The 19,918-nt window shown below is 40.7% G+C and overlaps 1 protein-coding gene across 3 annotated transcripts in view; it reads left to right on the top strand.

Annotated features, from left to right (window-relative positions):
• The window catches only part of SVEP1 (sushi, von Willebrand factor type A, EGF and pentraxin domain containing 1), a 573,162-nt gene that overhangs the window by 383,600 nt on the left and 169,644 nt on the right, over window positions 1-19,918 (top strand). For all 3 annotated transcript variants that reach the window (XM_082255001.1, XM_082255000.1, XM_082254999.1), the window contains exon 23: window positions 2,070-2,183. In XM_082255001.1, coding sequence (XP_082111127.1) covers window positions 2,070-2,183 — 114 coding nt within the window. The remainder of the gene's footprint in view (window positions 1-2,069; window positions 2,184-19,918) is intronic.

Here is a 19,918-nt window from a genome sequence, read left to right as displayed (position 1 = left end):
GTGGGATTTTATAAAGACAGGTGTGTGCCCTTTCAAATCATGTCCAATCAACTGAATTTACCACAGGTGTATTCCAATCAAGTTTTAGAAACCTCTCAGGGATGATCAATGGAAACAGGATGCATCCTAGCTCAATTTTGATACTGTTGATATAAAAAGTCTACACACCCCTGTTAAAATGTCTGGTTTCTGTGATGTAAAAAAATGAGACAAAGATAAATCATTTCAGAACTTTTTCCACCTTTAATGTGACCTATAAACTGAACAACAAACTGAAATCTTTTAGGTGGAGGGAAAAAAAATAAATAAATAAAATATGGTTGCAAAGGTGTGCACACCCTTAAACTAATACTCAGTTGAAGCACCTTTTTGATTCTATTACAGCACTCAGTCTTTTTGGTTATGAGTCTATTAGCATGGCACATCTGCACTTGTCAATATTCGCCCACCCTTCTTTTGCAAAAACACTCCACATCTGTCAGAATCTGTCAGATTGCGAGGGCATCTCCTGTGCACAGCCCTCTTCAGATCCCCCCACAGATTTTCAATCAGATTAAGGTCTGGGCTCTGGCTGGGCTATTCCAAAACTTTAATTTTCTTCTGGTAAAGCCATTCCTTGGTTGATTTGTATGTTTGCTTTGGGTCATTGTCATGCTGAAAGATGAAGTTCAGCTTTCTAGCAGAAGCCTAAAGGTTTTGTGCCAATATTGACTGGTATTTGGAACTGTTCATCATTTTCTCTACCTTTACTAAGACCCCTGTTCCAGCTTATGAAAAACAGCCGAAAAGCATGATGCTGCCACCACCACGCTTCGCCGTGGGTATGGTGTTCCTTTGGTGATGTGCAGTGTTGTTTTTGCGCCAAAGATAGTTTTTGGAATTATGGCCAAAAAGTTTAACTTTGGTTTTTATCAGACCATAACATATTTTCTCACATGCTTTTGGGAGACTTCAGATGTGTTTTTAGCAAAATTTAGAGGCTTGGATATTCCCTTCGCAAGAAAAGGCTTCCGCCTTGCCAATCTACCCCATAGCCAAGACATTTATAGAATACGGGAGATTGTTGTCACATGTACCACACAGCCAGTACTTGCCAGATATTCTTTCAGCTCCTTTAATGTTGCTGTAGGCCAAATGTTGCTTACACTTATGCAACTATATTATTATTTTTTTTTACCCCCCCCCCCCTCAAAAAAAAAAAAAAGATCTTAGTTTGTTTTTCAGTTTAGTTACAGTTTATTGGTCACATAAAGGTAGAAAAAGTTCTGAAAGGATTTATCTTTGTCTCATTTTGTTACGTCACAGAAACCTGACATTTAACATGGGTGTGTACACTTTTTATATCCACTGTATGTACATGTGATTTTTTTTCGTTTTTTATTTTTAGTACATTTGCAAAGATTTCAAACAAACTTATTTTACGTTGTCATTATAGGGTATTGTTTGTAGAATTTTAAGAAAAAGAAAGAATTTAATCAATAAGGCTTTAACTTATCAAAATGTGAAAAAAAAAAAAAATGTGCTGTGAATACTTTCCGGATGCACTGTACATAGTTATATTGATCCAAGCTGGACCTTTGTAACTATGTCAAAATATATCATACCTAAGATTCCTCGTTGATATGGCTCTAGGCACACCCTTAAATTGGTGCACATTGGGCAAAGAAATACCCTAGGTCCCATAGGATGCCAGAAACATTCCTGGTCCCAATTTTTTCAGTGAACTAATTGCAGTCCTTTATGCATTTTAATGGGGATTGGTTAAAGAGAACTTTATTTTTTTTATGGAGGTGAAATCTGAATAGATCCTCATGGTTTGTCCTTCAAATATAAAGTAAAAGCTGCTTTATCAAGAAAATCAAATAATCAAAACAAAAGGCAAGTACTTATTCAGTAAAACAATAACTCTTTTTTTCTTGCACGACAACATAAAACAATGAAATGATGTGCAGCGTAAACTGAAATTTCACTAGAGACTGTTGCTCAGCCTTACACAAAACTTGATATTTGATATATGATGTTTTTGTAGTTCTTTCTTAAAAGAACAATATGTTTTTTTTCCTTGCAAGGGGCCTTGTGTGAAGAAAACATTAATGAGTGTGCTTCACATCCATGTACAAATGAGGGAAGCTGTGTGGATGGAGTAAACATGTTTCATTGTCGATGTCCAAATGGATTTCTGGGTAAGTGTAAGGATTCATTGTGTGATTTTAAAAGAAAAATGAAAAAGCACATGGAACTTGGAAATTAAAACTGATCACTGGTATTTTTGAAAATATTTTTTAAAGTGTTTTAGTCTTTATAGGGTTTAGAAATAAAGTGACGCTACACAATACCTTTATTCTCCAAAAATAATTAATACATCCCATACTTAATGAGCCTTTAATCTATTATTCAGGAAATTGTTTCTTACTGTGTCTTTCTGCCACCTTGGCACATCCTCCATGGGCTCGCTTCTCCACTTCTTGTTTGATATTAGCAGTGCATGTTAGTTGAGGTCATGTTCACTGCTCTATGCACACTGCACATCCCATAGTCCAGGGATCCTCAAACCACGGCCCTCCAGCTGTTGCAGAACTACACATCCCATGAAGCATTGTAAAACCTTGACATGACTAGGTATGATTGGAATTGTAGTTCCTGAACAACTGGGGGGCCATAGTGTGAAGACCCCTGCATATCTGAGTAGCAAGCAAGAGAGGGTGGATATGGTCCTACACACAATGGGAAGCATTTACTAAAACTGGAGCATGGCAAATCTGGTTGCAGCTCTGCAGAAACCAATTAACTTCCAGGTTTTATTATCAAAGCTTAATTGAACAAGCTGAAGTTAGAAGCTGATTGGCTACCATGTACAGCTGCACCAAATTCTGATGAGTACTCAAGGTTTAGTATATCTCCCCCAGTGGGGCCATGGATATTGACCCTCTAACAGGAAGTCAGATCACAGCAGCAAAAAAAAAAAAAAAAAAGGAATTTGGTGATTGGGGGGAGGCTGAGAGAAGGTACTTTTTTGAGTTAAAAATACATACTTAAATCAATATTTTTTTTAAACTGGAGTTAAGTGTCACTGTAATATCAGCATCTTTGATGTAATCATTTATTATTTTATTATAAGTGTTAACTAAAATGATGTGTAAAGAGCTAATGTCTAAAATGCAGTAACTTATATTATTCCATTTGAAACCATCTTTCATATGTACGGTATATCTACAATGATCAAGTTTGACATTCTGCACAAAAATAGAACTATGCTGGAACGAGTCTGCTTGTTCACTGTACTCTTTTATGGCATGTGTTAAAAAATGTAAGATTCAATGAAAGCTGGTAAACGTATACTGTTTCTTTGAAGTCCAGTCATGCTGTTGTGGTGGTGCTTGCTTATCTAGTAAGCTGCGTTTCATTTTGCTGTGATACACGTTAGGCAGACTTCTCATTAAAATGGAAAGTGGTTCTAAAGGCAAGATATTTTTTACCTTAATGCAGTCCTTGAATTAAGGTAAAAAATGTCCCAATAGAGTAGTTATATCACCCCCTCACAGCCCTGTTTAATGTTTTACCTACTTAAGTATTTTCCCAATCCAGCACTGTGCCCATCTGTGGCGATGCTAGCCTGTGTTCTTCTCCTCACAGGACACAGAGACAACATTGGAAGCCATTGACTCCTTCTGCTGTCAATCAAATGGTGTGAGGAGGGTACTGGGGGCTGATCATGCTGTGTGTGTCCATGGACACACATAGCCAGGGTCAGATACTAGCCTGCAGGTGTGCCCCCATAGCAGGCAGGTTGCTTTGAGGGTACATACAAAAGAGAAAGAGCTGAGAGTGCCGGTAGGGGACCCTAGAAGAGGAGGTTCGGGGCTGCTCTGTGTAATACCGTTTCACAGAGCAGGTAAGTATAACAACATGTTTTCTATTATTTTAGGAAAAAAAGTCAAGCCTTTACAATCACTTGAACTTCACGATGCTGTCAGGAACCATAAACCAGACGGAGACAGACAGTGCAGTTACAAATCACACTTTTAGTGATATGACAAAAATTACACAGTACAGGAACGTAGTCAAAAAACAGAAGTCAGGGTTTGGATGCCAGAGCTGCAAATTAGATGAGCCGGGGTCAGGAAACCAGAATTGAGTGTAGTCAGGAGCAAAAATCAGGAACAGGAATCGGAAGGGAAATCAGCCAGGCTAAGTCATGCACAGGAAGGAACACCGATTATAGACCACACAAGGGCAAGGAGGACATGAGATAGCTGCCTAAAAAGTAAAAAGGGCTGCCTGTAGGCTGGACTAATGAGGCAGGTAAATGATAACCAGGTGACTAATTGTGGTAACAACGAGTGACTGGTAATAACCGACAGCTGACTAGCTTCTGAGCACTGAAAGAAAAGAGCTGATCGTTAAGTAGCAGACGCCAGCTCTGACAGATGCAAACAGAAAAATATGCATTAAAAGAAATATACAATATTTAAATATACAAGAACTGTTTTATCTTTAAAATGATTTTCAGCTAGTTTTGTGATCCAACCCTTGCCAGGTGCTGGATGTTTTTTTGACGACTACATTGCAGTTAGCTAATACAGTCTGATCCAGGACTCACTCCAGCCTGCTGATTGGGTAGTAAAGAAAGAGAAGCATGCTAATAAGTCACCATGATATTTTACCTACTGTAAGCATTTTGCATTTAAGCAATAGAACACTGATTGGCTCAGTATGCTGTCCTCCTTCTCCCTCTCCACAGATTACAGAAGTCTGTTATCAAGGTAGATGCTAATACTGTGTAAAGATGCATGTAATGGTGTTGATTTTGAAAATTATTTTTAATGAATACCTAACTCAATAAAATAATTTCCTATTTATCTGCTTGAAAATCAGCTTTAAAAAGCAGGTTTGCACTAGTGTAACTTTATCCTAAGTTGAAAATAAAAGTTTAAAAAGACATTTTCAAATAATATTCTTTAGGAGATCCTTAATGTACCCTTTTAAAGTAAGGTGGTTTCTGCAAATACAAAGCATTTTAAGATATTTTCCAGAGAGAGCTGTAGTGTCAGAGGCCTCCTTCAGAGCTATATCAACCCCTCCACCTATATTATGGAGGTGATGAGAGAGGGAAGTGTTCTGTAGTCCCAACACATTTCCTGTCCTACGGTGACAACACTGTTCCTCTGTAAGTAAAATGAGTAAGTGTTGTCATATATGCCTATAATATGAAATGTGTCACTGGCAGGATCACCAGGTGAATTAAAAGAAAAAAAAGTAGGTAAATAAGAACACTATCACTTTAATGTTATAGTTAACTCACAAACAATAGGTAGTAGCATTAAAGTGGAAGTAAAGGCAATTTTTTAAAATGTACTTATAGGCAGGGTATTTATGACAGAAGAGACATTATTGGTCTCTTCTGCCATAAATGCATCCTCCTGCCTTTCAGCTGTCATGTACTCTGAGCCACACATACGCAGCTCAGTGAACATTTACAGCTCCATTCTGTGCCGCGGCAATGTGACTCCTGTGCGCGTGCTCTTGGTGCTTAATCAGGATGGTGAGCGGATACCGAGGAACAACGTTCACTCGGGGAGGAATTCGGTGGGTGTGTGCCAGTTCTTTCACCTCCACCGCATGCACGGCTCACCAGGGAACCCCAGCGGGAAACCACTGTTGGAGATCTTATTGGCGCCTGACCCCAAAGGGTCATTGGGTAAGTGAGCCATGCATGCAGTGGAGGTGAAAGGAATGGCACACACCCACCGAATTCCTCACCGAGTGAACGTTGATTAAGCACCAAGAGCACTTTCCAGCTAATTGGACATTTTTTATGTAATAGAACACCATTAATTTGCTCACCATTTAGATTAAGCACTAATAGCACTTTCAGCACATCAGACTTTTTTCACAACAAAATATAACACTATTGGCAATTTTTATAATCACTTTGGACTTTTTATTCTCACTTATGAATATTTATTGTGTAATTATTTATTGCTTATTTATTATTAATTATGATGTATGTATTTATTGGTTTTTCACTTATTAGAGATGTTTATATGAATTAATTAATTACGGTACTTACTGGAGAAGTAAAGAGCTAGATATTTAACACTATCACACAAAATTCTGTATTTATATATATATATTTATTTATTTATATATTTATTATTCACATAAGTTATTGAGCGCAGTCCCTACTAATGTGCTGTGCATACTAGCACATTATGGCATAACCCACCCTGGGGGGCCCTAAAATGAAACTTGTATAGCAGAGTTTACTACTGGTTTAAGTGTTCTAAATGGTTGTATACATAAACCTCATGTTTCTTGTATGTAAAAATAAAGCTGTTAAATGCCCTATATCCCATCTAATGTGCTGCAGCCATGTAATTGTTCCCTGCTCATTCCTGGCTGCCGGGAAAGATCAGTGGGGGGAGCATGTAGAAACCCAATGATGTATGCCAGCACATCATATAAGGAAGCCTGGACTAGCTTCCTGTGTCCTTACAGTGCTGATTGGTGCTGTAGTATTCACGTGACATGTGTATATGCCCACAAACATGACTCAGTAGTCACATAGGGTGCCTACATTCAGCAAAAGAGGAGGTGAATAGCTTTCTCCTTCACTAAAAGCAGAGCATGTGCAGGAGAGGAGGCAATGGTCCATAGGATTTAATGCTGTAATGGGAACACAGACAACAAGGAAGCGCAAGTAAATGGCAGGATCAGCCAGGTTTTTTATTATTATATATAAAATGAATGTGCAAATGCTTAAGGGAAACATGTATAAAATGCAATATTATATTTGAACACACTGGAAATGTTTTTGCATTTATTGACACTTTAAAGATGAACTCCAGGCACAAAAACTTTTATTCAATTATATTTTTTAATACCCATAAAAAGATATAAAAGCAATGGTGACATGATCACTATGCCGTGCATTGCCAGTCAGAGGTGTGAGAGAGACCCAGCAGGGAACTACATTCTGCCTGCAGAAAACGACTGTAGAGGGCTGATAAAAGACCAGTCACCCTGCACAAGGAGAGAGAGCAGCAGTGATCGGTCTTAACTATAGGAAACTCCTGCACAGAGGGAAAGTTTCACACTGGATTTCTGCACAGAATAAACAAAACACCCCAAGATGCAAGAAAGAATACACATGCCTTCATTTTGCTTATCCTAGAGTTCAGCTTTAAAGTAAAAAACAGCAGTGTGAGAGACCTGAAAAGTAACATTTTTTTAAGGGATATAATTGCTTTAGGACTAGAAAAAAGGACAATTTGTTATATTGTATTCAGCATCATTTTCTCCATCCATGTGTATATAGGGCTCGTTCGCACTTGTTTCAATACCATGTGCCATTTATTCAGCATCTTTTTAAAGCCTGATACCTATTCTACAATGACTGCCATGAATATTACAATTGCACCAAACAGTGCTGTTCACACAGGAGCGGTAGCATTGTGTGCTGTGTTAAAAAAATAAGCAGCCTTACACCCCTTTGCTTCAATTTGGACTTCCTCCCTGGCCTAACTGGCCGTTTTTTGGAGGATCTTTTGCCTAAATCTAACATGCGAGCTGATAACTTCTTTGATTGGGGACGTTTCTTGGATTAGACAGAGGTGCCCACCCTGTCCCCAGATTCCTTGATATCTTACTGGGCCTATTTTTAAGTTCGGCATTTCCTTTCTGCCTCCCAGGCGGAGAGGAGTCTATACGCTTTCTCTTGCACTTCTTTTGAATATCTCTGTTCTTTGCATCTCTTCCATCTATCCGTCCTTGTTCCCTTTGCAGTCTTCCAACTGCTTAATTTTCCACTCAAAATGGGAATGATGACGTTAATACATCGCTCACTTATAAAGAGTGGTAGGCAATCCACAATAGGGATCTCTGAACCTGAATGTTCAACAATATGGCTTCAAACTGCTCAGATGGTGGTATTGGACTCCTAGTGTGGTACTCAAATACTATCCAGCAGTAACTGATCAGTGTTGGTGCTGTCACTTCGAAGTAGGCTCCTTGTTTCACATCTGGTGGCAGTGCCTCATTCTGGACACCTTCTGGAAAGCAGTCCACAGGAGTACTGTGCCGGTCTCAAGCCTTCCTCTGGAATTTACTCCTACGCAGTATGTATTCCATCACTCTAGTATGCCTAAATACCAGTGCTTCAAGTCATTTGCCATACACATGGTGAACGCCACTGGGCTAGACGTCCCTGTTCACTGAGAGATTCTCTGCACCTCCTACTGTGGCGGAATGGTTCTCTTGCATTAACATCATTTTTGAAATGGAGGAATGGATCCATATTTCTCAGGACAGGATTTTAAGCTTCAATAAGGTATGGGTGGGCTGGATTCCCTATAAGGCTACAGCAGACTGTGCTAAGGCACTTCTATACAAGGCATGAGGGTCTATCCCCTCTTCTGCTCCTCCTTTTTGTTTTATGTAGCTATGTTTGCCTTCTCCCCTCCCCCCTTTCCGTTTTTTTTCCTCTATATCCTCTCTCTTCTTCTTTTGGCTTCTCCCCTTGTCTCTCTTACCTGTTCTTGTTACTTGCTTTCATAACAAGATCTTTTTGCACTGTTTCCCCCATGGTTCTTAGAACCATGTGGGGTCCTTACTGACCTCTGCTCACATTATTATGCTCCTTACTTCCACTTGATTTGGCGGTCTCTCATAGTTTAGCAGTTTCTGTTTACTAGCCCTAGACTGTGGATGTATAGTAAATGGGGCTGTTTACTTCTTTGGATTAATGGGTCTGTCTCATTTCCTGCCTGCAACCCCAACACAGCTTTTTGGAATGTCACCTTGTCATTTTGATATCTGTACATGTTTCTTGGGTTACTTGTAGTATTCATATTCTTTAATAAAGCCTTTATGGAAAAAACAATAAAGCAGCATTGGAAGAGAGGTAGCGGAGGTTACTGCTTCCCAGAATGCACTGAGAAGTAATAGAGAATCAGGACAGAGCAGCTCAAGCGACTTCCTGTTCAACATTTGCTTTTGTGTGCAGGCAAAAGAATCAGGCCAGGCAGCAATACTGACAGAGCCAGGCAGGACCATTATTGTCAGTGGCAAGCTTTTTGTTTAAGCAAAGCTGAGCAGGACCAAGGCAAGTGTCAAAGAGATCAAAGTATATAAATCTTGCAGATTATTCATAAAATGTCTACCATCACACCACGACCCAATAATGCCTCTAAGAAGATCTTTTCCTCTACATCACTTCCCTTTTAAGCACTTCCCACCAGAAAACAACACTTCCATGTGTACTTATCAAGTATTCTTGATGCTTTTTCAATGCTTCATAAACACAACAAACACATGTCATAAACATGTAGCACTGCCCCCTAGAGGGATGCTGAGAATTACACTTCTTGGGTCCCCTGGGTTACCATTAGCAACTGACAGTAGATAAACGGCATTAAAAGTTCTTGGCTCAGTCAATGATCAGTCCAGGGGATTTGGTTTTTGTGTTTTATTTAGAACTGGGATAGGAGAAAGGATGAGTGGGATACTCCAACTATTAACTATGCACAATTCTGAGGACAACTGATTGTAGAATGCGGCAAGGCCGCTACTTCACCCTGCCAATCAAGTGAAGATAAATTGACTGTTCCCGCTTGAATATTCTCTTCAGGGCTAACAACTTGGCACCCCCTTTACTCTCACTACCTGTGTGCTGACACCCGTCCGCTGACTCTATCCACTGGAGTGCTCCCCTTCCTGGGCAGACCCTTTGGCAAGCTCCCCTGTACTCACGGACACTGTTTTTCCAGAGTTGCTCTGCCTTCACCTCCACAGTCAGCTTCCACTGGACCTCTGAGTTCATTCACACTTTCTGGTCCACTAGGCCAACTGCCTGTGACCACCTTCCACAGCAAACAGGAGGAGAGACCACAGTCACCCTCCTCCTGGGACCTGGCTTCCCACCCAAAGACACCCTGTCACATGTGCCCTTGGCTTTTATAATGTATCCCAGGATGCACCACTGTTTGTGCCAACTCACTGAGATAGTTACAAAAGATAGTTACAAAAGCCTGTGTTTCACTGGCTGGGTTTCCTCCGCTGTTCAACAGAATACCCTATTGGATACAGTGGGGACACTCCCTCAGCCCAGATGAATCACACCCTGGACACGTGCATAGGGCCTAACTACTAATCAGGCTCCCCTGATAAGCAGACAGAGAAACTATATTTTCCCTGCCTAGCACCTACCTAGGAGGGTGCTACAAACACATCGTAATTGCTACAGGGGCATTTGTGAGCACTGTTTCATTTTTCATAATCAGTACATGTTTGAAGGAGTCCAATGCGTGTTTACAGTTTAAACCTGATTTTTTTTTTTTTGTATTTTTTTCCCTTAATTAATAGGCAGCCCACTTTAACGGATAACAGCTGTTCTATTTACATGGGTCACATTGAATGATAGTTCTTTGTACAATATATAATACTGTAGATACAACTGCTTTTTGTTATGAAGTTTATTAACAAAGAAAATCGTGCACACATTCCTCTAGGAATTAATTGTAAAGCAGAAGCTGGTCTGCAGTACAAAGAAGATGTGTCTATTGAATATGTTGAAAAGTGTCAGTCAGATGTTTGACAGATACCAGAACTGCATTCTCTTTATCAGGCCTCTGCATGGTTGAATGGAGGCTGGCATGTCTAAGAAATGTGCTTGGTGCTGCGTGAAGGAGTTTGAAATACATACACATGGGAGCGAACTGAAGAAAGATAGTGCTCTGTTTCATTTTGCGGATGTATAAAATCAAGGAAAATGGAAAATAATGATGTTACCAGTGGTAACCAGTAATATGCTTGTTTTTTGTTTTTTATTAACTGCAGCTGCCTAAAAAACAGTTACTGTGGACAACACCCCCATTTTTCGTTCACCTTAATTTTAAACATGACCATAATAAAATATGGCCTGATGCACCCCGTGATGCCCCTTTATCCCTAATTAACATAGAAAGTTTGCCCTTGGGACTTTAAATGAGGTGCGAAATGCGCAATGATGGGATATAAAATGTAAGTTTATTGGTAGGTACATACAATGTCAACAAGTAAACACGGACAAGCAGTGCTGTATCTTGGCCTAGGCCAACAAGGCCCAAGCCTAGGACAGCACTTTGCTGGGGGCAGCAAAAAAGCTGATGGGGCTGCACTGATATGCTGCCCTGATGGGCACAAATAGACTGCACTGATGGCCACTGATGAGGCAGGACTGATAAGCTGCACTGATAGGGCTGCACTGATAAGGCAGCACTGATGGGCACTGAAATGATGCACTGGTGGCCACTGATGAGGCTGCACTGATATGCTGCACTGATGAGACTGCACTGATGGGCAGTAATGAGGCTGCACTGATGAGCACTGATAAGGCTGCACTGATGGGCACTGATGTAGCTGATCTTATGTGAACTTATGAGGCTTCACTGATGGGCACTGATAGACTGTGGTTGTGGTCTGTGGTTTACAGATGACAGGGTGGGTCATAAAAGGAAAGGGTGTGGCCTTTACAGGACGGGGTGGGTCATATTTAAATTAGGGGTGCCCAAGTTTAGTCAGGCCTAGGGCAGCACAAAACCTAAACACACCACTGCGGACAAGTACCGTATTGTCAGAGACAATATGGTATTTGTCAGTTTTTTCTTGTTGACATTGTATGTACCAATAAACTTGTATTTTTTTTATCTCATTGGGCATGTCGCACCTCATTTAAAGTCCCAAGGGCAAACTGTTGCAACTTTCTCATTTTAAATATGAGCCCTTTATGATCTTAAAGGAAGCCAGTCATTAGAGGATTTGAGTAGGAAGCAGGAATTCCATGTGTCCACTGAATGTCACTACGTACTTACACAAGCCCAGAGGCTGGCAACAAAAATGGTGAATGGTCTGAGCGATAAAAAATATCAGGAGAGATTTCAGGAACTTAAAGCTGCAGTATACCATCACTGAAATAAATATTAAGTGGGGCCCCCTGCAGGGTTAAGTCATAATGTGCTAGTATGCAGTTATGACAGACTTACCTGTGAAGGAGATCCCTCCCGTGCAGCGCTGTCATGGATTCCCAGTGCTGCCATCTTCACCTGGTCTTCATTCAGGGTTCATGGGCTGCGGCTGTATGAAAGCCCCGAGCCACGGTGACATCACCGGCAACTTTGCTTGTGAACATCTCCTAAACAGTGTAAGTTTAGGAGATATTCACTGTACCTACATAGGCCTTATTATAAGCTTAGAAAACAACACTAGTCCAAAAAAACACTTCTAGAATGCTCATCAAGGGTGTAGCCCTCCTCCGACCGGGAAGTCCTTTGAACACAAAGCAAAAAACACACAAGAAAGCATGACCACTTTCTGTATTACCATCAATAACTTTTATTAAATCCACATAGACAAATACTCAAATGCAAACATAACATCAAGCCAAACAGATCTGCTCCAGCCAGAATGCAATAACAGTATGTCCTGGGAACAAATGGTTGGATGGCTGATGGCAAGCTCTGTGGAAAAGGGCATGACCACCAAAACGTGTCAGCTGTCTAACCATCTGTTCCTAGGACATACCATTATTGTGTTACGGCTGGAGCAGATCTGTTTGTCTTGATGTTTTTTGTTCACATGTGAGTTTTCATTTGTCTATGTGGATTCAATAGAAGTTATAAAAGCGTAACTCCACTTTTTGGGTAATCTTTGTACATTGCAAGGATTATAACAACCTTTGGTGCAGATTCCTACCTTTTGTTATTCTGAAGAAATCCCCGTTTGTTCCTGTTTGTTCCTCTGTGCCTCTGTGCTGAGTGGGTCAAATGGGAGTGGTTTCATAATTATCAGTCAGCTGTGGCACCTGCAGAGCACTAATGAGGAAATCTGCTGGGGCTGCATTCCTTTAGACGTGTTTCTATTGGGAGTATCTTCCCAAAAATGACATTTTTGTTGCAGGGGATGCCAAAAATCTGACTTGTATCTTAGTGCAGACTTCTGGTAAAATTGGTGAGCCAATCACACAAGCAGGAAATTATGTTTCTGGGGTGTGATCAGTACGCATTTTGGGTAAAGAACACCTCCAGGTAGCCATATTGCATTGCAATTTCAGAAAATTACAACAGCTGCCGATTGAAAAGAAAAGGTAATTTTTAATAACATTCAATAACAATATGACTTGTGTCACAATTGTATACGCTATATTGTTTCTTCCTTATTTGTTTTTTTTTTCCCCCCACAAAAGTGTAGTTACCCTTTAACCGTAATGCACGAGGTGGTCGCACCCTCTTGTGTGCTTTTTGCAGGTCTTCTAGGCTTACCTGTAGGTACAAGTTCAAAAGTGGAGTTTTCCTCCACTTTAATATGTATAGTCCTGAGGAAAGAATGGAAAGTGTAGGCATGAACCACTGCCAGTTCTGACATTACATTTCTACATGTAAAAAATATGCATTTTGTTTGCTAAAAAAAACTACTTGGAGCCCCCAAACATTATATATATATATATATATATATATATATATATATATATACAGTTGTGTTCAAAATTATTCAACCCCCCAATGCTGTAAAGGGTTTTAGGGAATTTAGTGTACATTTGTAATTGTATTCAGAATTAAATCCTACAAGGACTTCTTAAAGAACCATATGCAACTAAAATGACATCAATTGGTTTTGTAATACAGTAGTAAATGTTTCTTTTGTGAATTCTTCATTGACACAATTATTCAACCCCTTAAAGACTACCACTCTGAAGAACAGAGGTTCATTGGGGTTCATTCAGGTATTGAAAACACCTGTGGATGTCAGGGAGCAGCAATAAAGCCTAATAAGCACCAATTAGGCAGCTTTAAAATGACTGTGATACTCAGCTCCTTCTAGACATTTACTGGTGTGGTTACAAACATGGTGAAGTCAAGAGAATGGTCCAGGAAGACAAGAGAAGAGGTGATTACTCTTCACAGGAAGGGCAATGGCTATAAGAAGATTGCAAAGATGTTAAACATACCAAGAGACACCATAGGAAGCATCATTCGCAAATTCAAGGCAAAGGGCACTGTTGAAACGCTACCTGGTCGTGGCAGAAAGAAGATGCTGACTTCGACTGCTGTACGCTACCTGAAGCGTAGAGTGGAGAAAAGTCCCCGTGTGACTGCTGAAGAACTGAGAAAAGATTTGTCAGATGTGGGTACTGAAGTTTCTGCTCAGACAATACGGCGCACACTGCGTAATGAAGGCCTCCATGCCAGAACTCCCAGGCGCACCCCCTTGCTGTCTCCAAAGAATAAGAAGAGTCGACTGCAGTATGCTAAAAGTCATGTGGACAAACCACAGAAGTTTTGGGATAGTGTTCTGTGTACTGATGAAACAAAATTAGAACTGTTTGGGCCCATGGATCAACGCTATGTTTGGAGGAGGCCTGTGAAGAAAAGAACACCTTGCCTACTGTGAAGCATGGCGGGGGGTCAATCATGCTTTGGGGCTGTTTTGCTTCTGCAGGTACAGGGAAGCTTCAGCGTGTGCAAGGTACCATGAATTCTCTTCAGTACCAGGAGATATTGGATGACAATGTGATGCAGTCCGTCACAAGCCTGAGGCTTGAGAGACGTTGGACCTTTCAACAGGACAATGACCCCAAGTCCACTAGAGCATGGTTGCAGATTAAAGGCTGGAACATTTTGGAGTGGCCATCACAGTCACCAGACTTAAATCCGATTGAGAACCTCTGGTGGGACTTAAAGAAAGCAGTTGCAGTGCACAAGCCTAAGAATGTGACTGAACTGGAGGCTTTTGCCCATGACGAATGGGCGAAGATACCCGTAGATCGCTGCAAGACACTTGTGTTAAGCTATGCTTCACGTTTAAAAGCTGTTATAACTGTAAAAGGATGTTGTACTAAGTACTAAGATTGAATGTCACTTGGGGGTTGAATAAAACTGATAATGATGTGAGCACAGAAAAGACATTTGTGGTTATTTCATTATAAATGTTATGTTATATTTGTCTGACCTACACGTGCCTCTTTGATTTAATTGTAAGCAGGATGACTGAATGATCAAAATCAATGTCAAACTGGCCAAAACAATCAATTTCAGTGGGGGTTGAATAATTTTGAACACAACTGTATATATATATATATATATTTTTTTTTTTAGGCAGAGGCCCTAGAAAATAAAATGGTGTGCGTTGCATATTTTTATGTCACACAATATTTGCGCAGTTGGTTTTTAAACACAAGTGTTTTAGAAAAATACACTTTAGTGAGTTTTAATGCACAAAAACACAATATAATACCGGATCATTTGGTAAAATATAAAAGATGATGTTACGGCGAGTAAATAGATACCTAACATATCACGCTTTAAAATTCTATACCCCTGTGGAACGCACTACATACTACTCACTGAAAGGCACTACATACAGTACTGCTCATTGACCATCCTACCACTGCATACTGCCCTATACTGATTTCTACAGGTACAAGGCAACTCTGTAATCACAACCTATTGACCACTGAACTCTGCCTCACAAACTACATGTTAGAGCTTGTCCACACCAGGTGCATTTTCCCACACCACACAAAAACACTCTGACTTTTAAAGACGTACACAGGTGCCATTAATTCCTAATAGTACACCCATGCATCTAGCAAATGCCCATGGATTTCATCCTGCTAAAATGCATGGCACTGCAGTACTGTGTGTTTTTGTGTGGCATGGTTTTAAAAAATGCGCTTGCAACTGACTTTACACCTTTCACAAGACTAGGGCATCCCATTGAAAAACATGACGCATAGAAACACACAAAAAAGCATGCACGGAGACACCTCCTAGTGTGAACGAGCCCTTAGACTGGTTTCACATGGGCTTGTAAACAATTCTAAAGGCTGCCTTGGCTGAAAAAAGGTTGAGAAACACTGAGCTGAGCTACTCAATGTTAGTCATTGCTTTTCTAGAGTTGGATACATGTTTGTGTTCGAACTTATTGACATCCCCAAAGTCAGCATTGCCAGCTCCCATATATCTTTCCTAATGATTTCCCTTTTTGTTACAGCTTGTATTTCTACTTAAGTTTTTTGGCTTTCTCTTTGTTGTTCCTGCTGAATTACAGAACAATTTGTGCAGATAGGATGTTATTCAGTATGCGAAAAATGAGATGTTATATGAGAGATGATTTGATATATGATATGTCAAAAAAAGATTTGCAATGGCGATAGGTCATGAACGATTTGACTGACAAAAGGCATGTCTATTGGCTAGCTGTCACATAAACATGAATGTATTAAGAAGGAGGAGGGAGGGCAGGCTGACAGTTCCTGGCAACAGTTTATTGGAAAAAAAAAAAACAGTCAAGGTTTTCAAATCTGTTTGATAATTGTTTTTCCCCTTAGAAAGGTCGGTCACAGTCACAAGCTACTGCTACAGAACTAATATTGATATCCGACCATATCATGTCTATGGCCAGCTTAACAGCAACCACACAGGAGGTTTTGCTACAACCATATGTTGAAATGTCTTATTGATATCTTTGGTCATGGATCCTGCCTTTGTTGAATATGTATGGAGATTTAAAGAAGATTAGGTTTAAATGATTTTATCTACAACAATATTTTGCCCATTAGTGCATATCTTTAAAGATGAATTCCAGGCATGGTATATTTTTACATAGTTACATTGGTCAAACTTGGACCAACATAACTATGTACATACCATACCTGTCCTATACCCCTGGAAGCTGAAAATCCTTGTTGTAGGCACTGCTACTTCAGAGATCTCTACCAGCTTCTGAGGCCCGTGCTGAATGGCCAGCCTGATGCGTTGTTGGAGGAGGTTGGTCGCTCAACATAGATGCCGTTCAGAGAAAGCTTTGCATTATCCAAATGAGTGCAAAGCGTGATGTTGGGGAAAGCAGTCAGGGACCAGCATTGCTGGAGCAGAGCGACGCCCCTAGCTGCCAGGAAGAACTCCTCCAGTGAGGGCGGGAGCGAGGCTAAGGGTAAGGAAAGACAGGTCCTTGTGGTAGGGGCTCAATTATTAGAATAACAGAGAGGGCGATCTGTAAAAAAGACCGCAAGCATCAAACTGTTTGTTGTTTACCGGGCGCTGAGGTTCGGCACGTCACAAATCTGGTGGACAGATTATTCGTGGGGCTGGGGAGGATTCAGCTGCCATGGTACATGTGGGTACCAATGACAATATTAGAGGGAGATGGAGAATCCTAAAAACTATTTCAGGGACTTCGGAACTAAACTAAGGACCTCCAAGGTAGAAATACTACCTGTACCTCAGCCACACCACTGGCAGGCAGCATTTAGGGAAGTTGATAAGTAGCTGAGGAGCTGGTGTAGAATGGAGGGGTTTGGTTTCCTGGAGAACTGGGCCAACTTCATAGTCGGCTACCGGCTCTTTAGTAGGGATGGACTGCACCTAAATGGGAAGGGTGAAGCCAAACTGGAAGAGAAGATGGCCGAAAAGTTAGAGGGGCTTTTAAACTAAGTGATAGGGGAGGGTCCAGATATGGAACTAGCCAGCGGGGAGCAAGGTTCAGCGGGCATTATTGGGGGCATTAGCGGTAGGGTGACCAGAGATCCAAAACCCAAGGTATGTAGGCTGACAAATTGAAAGTGCAGCCTCATAACATCTAACGAGGATATAGTATGCAACCGGACAAAATTACGAGGTTGTGTATGCCAATGCTAGAAGTCTAGCCAACAAGATGGAAGAACTGGAGCTGCTAATGTATGAGGATTTCAATTTCATGGGAATTTCGGAGACTTGGTTTGACAGCTCTCATGATTGCCTGGCAACCATTCAGCAGTATACCATTCAGCAGTATTTCCTTTATCGCAGAGATAGAGAGGGTAAAAATGGGGGAAGGGGGTATGCCTTTATATCAAGAACGATGTGCAAGTGAATACGAGGGACGATATCACAAGTGGAGCTAAGGAGGAGGTGGAATCCCTATGGGGAGAGATTCAAAGAGAAGGAAAAGTAATATTGGGCGTATGCTATAGGCCCCCCCAGCCAGAGGGAGGAGGGGGAGACAGACCTCCTATCACAGCTTGGAATGGCATCAAATCATATAAATAGGAAACACTAGGGTAACACAAGGACACTGCATTTAAAAAGAGCCAACTTCACTAAACTGCACTCTTTGTTAGTCAGTATAAAACGGGATAGAATCCTAGGAACAAAGAACACAAAGTGCTTTAATAACATGCTAAATAAAGGTATTAGCCAGTGCATTCAAAAGTTTACAAGAGCTAAAATAAACCATGGGTGGCTAAACTCCAATGTAAAAATACATATAAAAACTAAAGAAAGGGCCTTAAAAAAAATACAAGACTGAGGGGTATTGGCAGCATTCCAACATTACAAAGAATGCAATAAGAAATGTAAGAGCGCAATCAAGGCGGCTAAAATATAACACGAAAGGCACATAGCAGAAGAGAGTAAAAAAAAAAAAAAAAAAACAAGAAATTCTTTAAGTATATAAAAAGTAAGAAAGTAAAGCCAGAACACATTGGCCCCCTAAAGGACGACAAAGGGAATCTGGCTACAAAGGACAGAGAGAAGGCGAAAGTGCTAAATAAATTCTTCTTCTCAGTCTTCACAAAAGAATTGCGGGGATACAGTAACTTAAACTGTAATGTCAAAGTTAACACGTCACAGGAGGCACTCTCATGGTTTACAGAAGACAGACTCAGACTAGACTTGAAAAAAGTACCATAAATAAGTCACCGGGACCAGATGGCTTACGTCCAAGGATACTTCTAGAACTCAGCCAGGTGATAGCCAGACCATTGTTCCTAATTTTTATGGATAGTCTACCGACAGTAATGGTACCAGCTCATTTGAAAAAAAAGCCAGCGTGGTACCAATATTTAAAAAAGGGGCCGAAATATATCCCTGGGAACTACAGGCCGGTTAGCCTAACATCAATAGTCTGTAAGATTCTGGAGGGGATGATAAGGGACTATATACAAGACATTAGTAATGAACACTGTATTATTAGTAATAGGCAGCATGAATTCATGAAAAATCGCTCTTGCAAGACCAATCTATAAACCTTCTATGAAGAAGTGAGCTGCTCTAGATAAAGGAAGGCCTGTGGATGTGGTACATCTGGATTTTGCAAAGGCATTTTATATAGTTTCCCACAAACATTTACTGTACAAACTTAGGTATGGACCATAGGGTGAGTACCTGGATTAAAAGCTGGCATCAGGTGCGAGTCCAAAGGTTGGTGATAAATGAGAGTACTCCTCCTTACAGATCCTTGGGGGACCCCACTTTCCACACCAGACCAGGAATGGTCTGGTGTGGAAAGTGGGGTCCCCCAAGGATCTGTCTTGGGACCAATCCTATTTAATTTATTCATAAACAACCGAGAGGAATGGATAAACTGCTCAATCTACGTATTTGCGGACTATACTAAATTAAGTAGGGCAATAACTTATACGCAGGATGTGGAAACCTTCAAGAAGACCTGAACAAAATAATTGGGTGGGCATCTTCATTGTAATTGAGATTTAATGTTGAAAAATGTAAGGTAATGCATTAAGGTGCCAGAAATATGAACGCAAGCTACTCACTAGGAGCAGAGCCTTTGCAGGAATCTAAGATGGAAAAGAATCTGGGGGTCCTAGTAGACAACAAGCTCAGCAATGGCATGCAATGCCAAGCTACTGCAAGCAGAGTCAACAGAATACTTGCATGCATAAAAAAGTGGATTCACTCCAGAGATAAAACGATAATTCTCCCACTCTACAAGACTCTGGTATGGCCACATCTGGAGTATGTTGTCCCTTTCTGGGCACCAGCCCTCAGGAAGTAAGTGCTGGAACTGGAGAGAGTTTAGAGAAGGGCAACAAAGCTAATAAGGGGACTGGAGAATCTCAGCTATGAGGAAACACTACCAGCATTGAACTTATTCTCTCTGGAGA

This window comes from Pelophylax lessonae (genome assembly GCF_965119305.1).
Source record: "Pelophylax lessonae genome assembly, chromosome: 1".
NCBI lineage: Eukaryota > Metazoa > Chordata > Amphibia > Anura > Ranidae > Pelophylax > Pelophylax lessonae.
This window is presented reverse-complemented; position numbering and strand designations above follow the sequence as displayed.